This window comes from Apis dorsata, unplaced genomic scaffold (assembly GCF_000469605.1).
Source record: "Apis dorsata unplaced genomic scaffold, Apis dorsata 1.3 scaffold_217, whole genome shotgun sequence".
Lineage (NCBI taxonomy): Eukaryota > Metazoa > Arthropoda > Insecta > Hymenoptera > Apidae > Apis > Apis dorsata.
The window spans coordinates 389,594-392,450 of NW_006263500.1; the positions used below are offsets into that span (position 1 = coordinate 389,594).

General features: G+C 26.3%; 1 protein-coding gene across 1 annotated transcript in view; it reads left to right on the top strand.

The window, feature by feature from the left end:
- Positions 1–2,857, top strand: part of LOC102680753 — a 5,859-nt gene that overhangs the window by 2,038 nt on the left and 964 nt on the right. The window contains 4 exon segments of the mRNA XM_031510254.1: positions 106–233; positions 334–488; positions 1,633–2,463; positions 2,804–2,857. Of these exon segments, the coding sequence (XP_031366114.1) occupies positions 106–233; positions 334–488; positions 1,633–2,463; positions 2,804–2,857 (1,168 nt within the window).

The following is a 2,857-nucleotide window of genomic DNA, read 5'->3' on the forward strand; positions in this document are numbered from 1 at the left end:
TGTGGTACGCATGCAATAAAAAACTCTGAAACAATCGGTACACATACATATTTAAAAGTTACATATATATTCATATTTTTTGATATTAATATTACAATAATTATATATATATGATTTTATAGGAATGGAATCCGAATGAATTGATAATTTCATTTACTTACATAGCAATAATCGCATCGATTACTTTCAATATTTTCATATTTTGTTATATAGGCGAATTGGTTGCCGAACAGGTAAGATATTTTTATTGGAAATATCTGTAATAATATTTCAATTAATTTTTTAAATAAATCGTACAAATAGAAATTAACAATAAATAATGATTCAATATAGTCTGAAAAGGTTGCAGAAGTGGCATATATGATCGAATGGTACCGAATAAGAGGCAAGAAAAAGCTTTGTTGTGTTTTAATCATTGCAATGTCCAATTCATCAATAAAATTTACAGCCGGAAATATGATTGAGTTATCTATTTATACTTTTAGTGATGTAAGTATCAAATTATTTCTATCTATCATTTAAATTTATTGATTGATGAAAAGCTTTATCTTGTACCAAAATAGGTCGTTAAAACCTCAGTGGCTTTTTTAAATATGTTACGAGCATTGACTTAAATATTTTTTTATAACAAATTAATATTAATATTTGATAGTATGTAGATACTAGTTGTAAAAAATTCACACATCTGTACTTATTGTATTAAAGATTCAATGAAATTGATATTTTAAATATAATGAAGAAATTCATTATCCTAATTCTATAATTATCATTCCTATTAAAACAATTTAAATTTTTACATATTTTAACATATTTTATATATACATATATTATATTTTGTATAAATGATGAATTTTTTTTTTAAAGTATATGTATTATGTATACGTCTAATTAAGTATAGAATGGAGAGTTATATATTGACTTTTCTACTTAATTTTCACATATTTATATTTTAATTTCTTAGGAATAAGAATTACGCAACTACTTACATTAATCATTTTCATGCAATTAATTACAATTAAAATTGACATTTTTTTCTCTATCTTTTTAATTAATATTTGTATTTATAACAATAATCAATAATTTCAAAATAAAATCTTAAAATTCAAATAAAATTATAAAAAAATATTATAAAAAAAAAAATTAATATTTTATTCATTTTAACAATATACAACATATAAACAATCCTACATTTCATGTATATTTCATATCTTTTTTTTACTAAATTAAAAGAAATAAAAAAAAAATTCATTCGTCTAAAATAACACTCATTTATGATATTCACATACATTTCTAACAATATTATTATAACTCCGATAAACTATACATACCTATTAAACAGGAAAATTTTTCAATCTTTTAATCCCTTAACAGAAACTCATTCTTCAGAAATTGATTCCGTCAACCTGTTGCTACACGCTAAGGTACTCGTGCACTACTGACGCTTGAAAAAAATCAATTTATCGATGATTCTATGTCATCAACCCTCATCTCTTGTCTACATAATGCATAAACTGAAGAAACTAATAACTAAAAGGGGTCGGACCCTTTGAAAAATATTACTTCTTTTATCCTTCTCTCTCTTATAATTTAAGCGCAAGCGCAATATTATTTTCCTTTGCAATCTTTGTCCATCTATATTCAGTATCTACCCAACTATCGAGTGTCAACAATGGAAAAAAATCAGCCTATCATCGTCCAAGATGATTATGAAAGGAATGTGAATTTGAGCATACAGTGGAATCGTTTTTTGCTGAAATCTCTCGGTACATGGCCAAATTTACGCGAATCTAAAATAGGGAAATGTTATTCCGTGTTGATAAGTATCCTTTGTTACGGTTTAATCAGCTTCATGCTCACATCATCTAACATGTTCCTGATTGTTGAGGTGAAGGATACATACAATAGAATCAAAATGATCGGTCCATTGAGTTTTTTCGTGATGACGCTCATAAAATATTATTTTTTAACATTTCACGAAGACAATATCCGCAAAGGTATCGAGCACATCAAATGGGATTGGAAAAACGTGAAACATCAAGAGGATAAGAAAATCATGATCGAGTATGCGAATTATGGAAAGAAATTAGCATTGATTTCTACCTTTTTCGTGTACAGTGCATTTGTCTTTTATTATTTCGTTGTACCTATAAGCGTGGGTAAAATAAGGGATGAAAATTTAACGTTTATACTATTACCGTTCCCTTCTTCGAAATTGATCGCTGATGTGCGTCAGAGTCCCGCCAACGAAATTTTATTCTCCATTCAAGTTTTATCAGGTGTCATCATACACGCAATAACAGCAGCGGTGGTTAGTATAGCCGCCGTGTTTGCAGTGCACGCTTGTGGACAGATGCAAATGTTAATGAGTTGGTTGGAATGTTTGGTGGATGGCCGATCGGATATGAATAAAATCGTGGATAAGAGAATCGCAAAAATTGTGGTTCAACATGATCGGATATTGAAGTGGGTAATACGTACATAATTATTTTTTTATATCATAATTAAAGTGAAAAATTAAAACTAAGAAAAATGTTGGCATTAAAAATTTAACAACAGAAATTTTTTTATTGTAAAATTTAAAAATTTCTTTATTCATTTATAATTAAATCTCTCGAGTATTTTTAAACACATCTTAGATACGTTAAAAATAAGTAAGATTTGAAATAAAAATTCCAAATTGTTAAATATGGAATCTTTAATTCTTATTTTTTTTATATATAAAAATTTCAAATATATATCTTATTTTCATTTTTAATTCGAATATGCATTATTTTTATTTCAATTTATATTTATTATATTTCAGATTTTTGGCACTTACAGAAAGAGCGCTTCAACAAATATCTTTTGTAGAATTTTT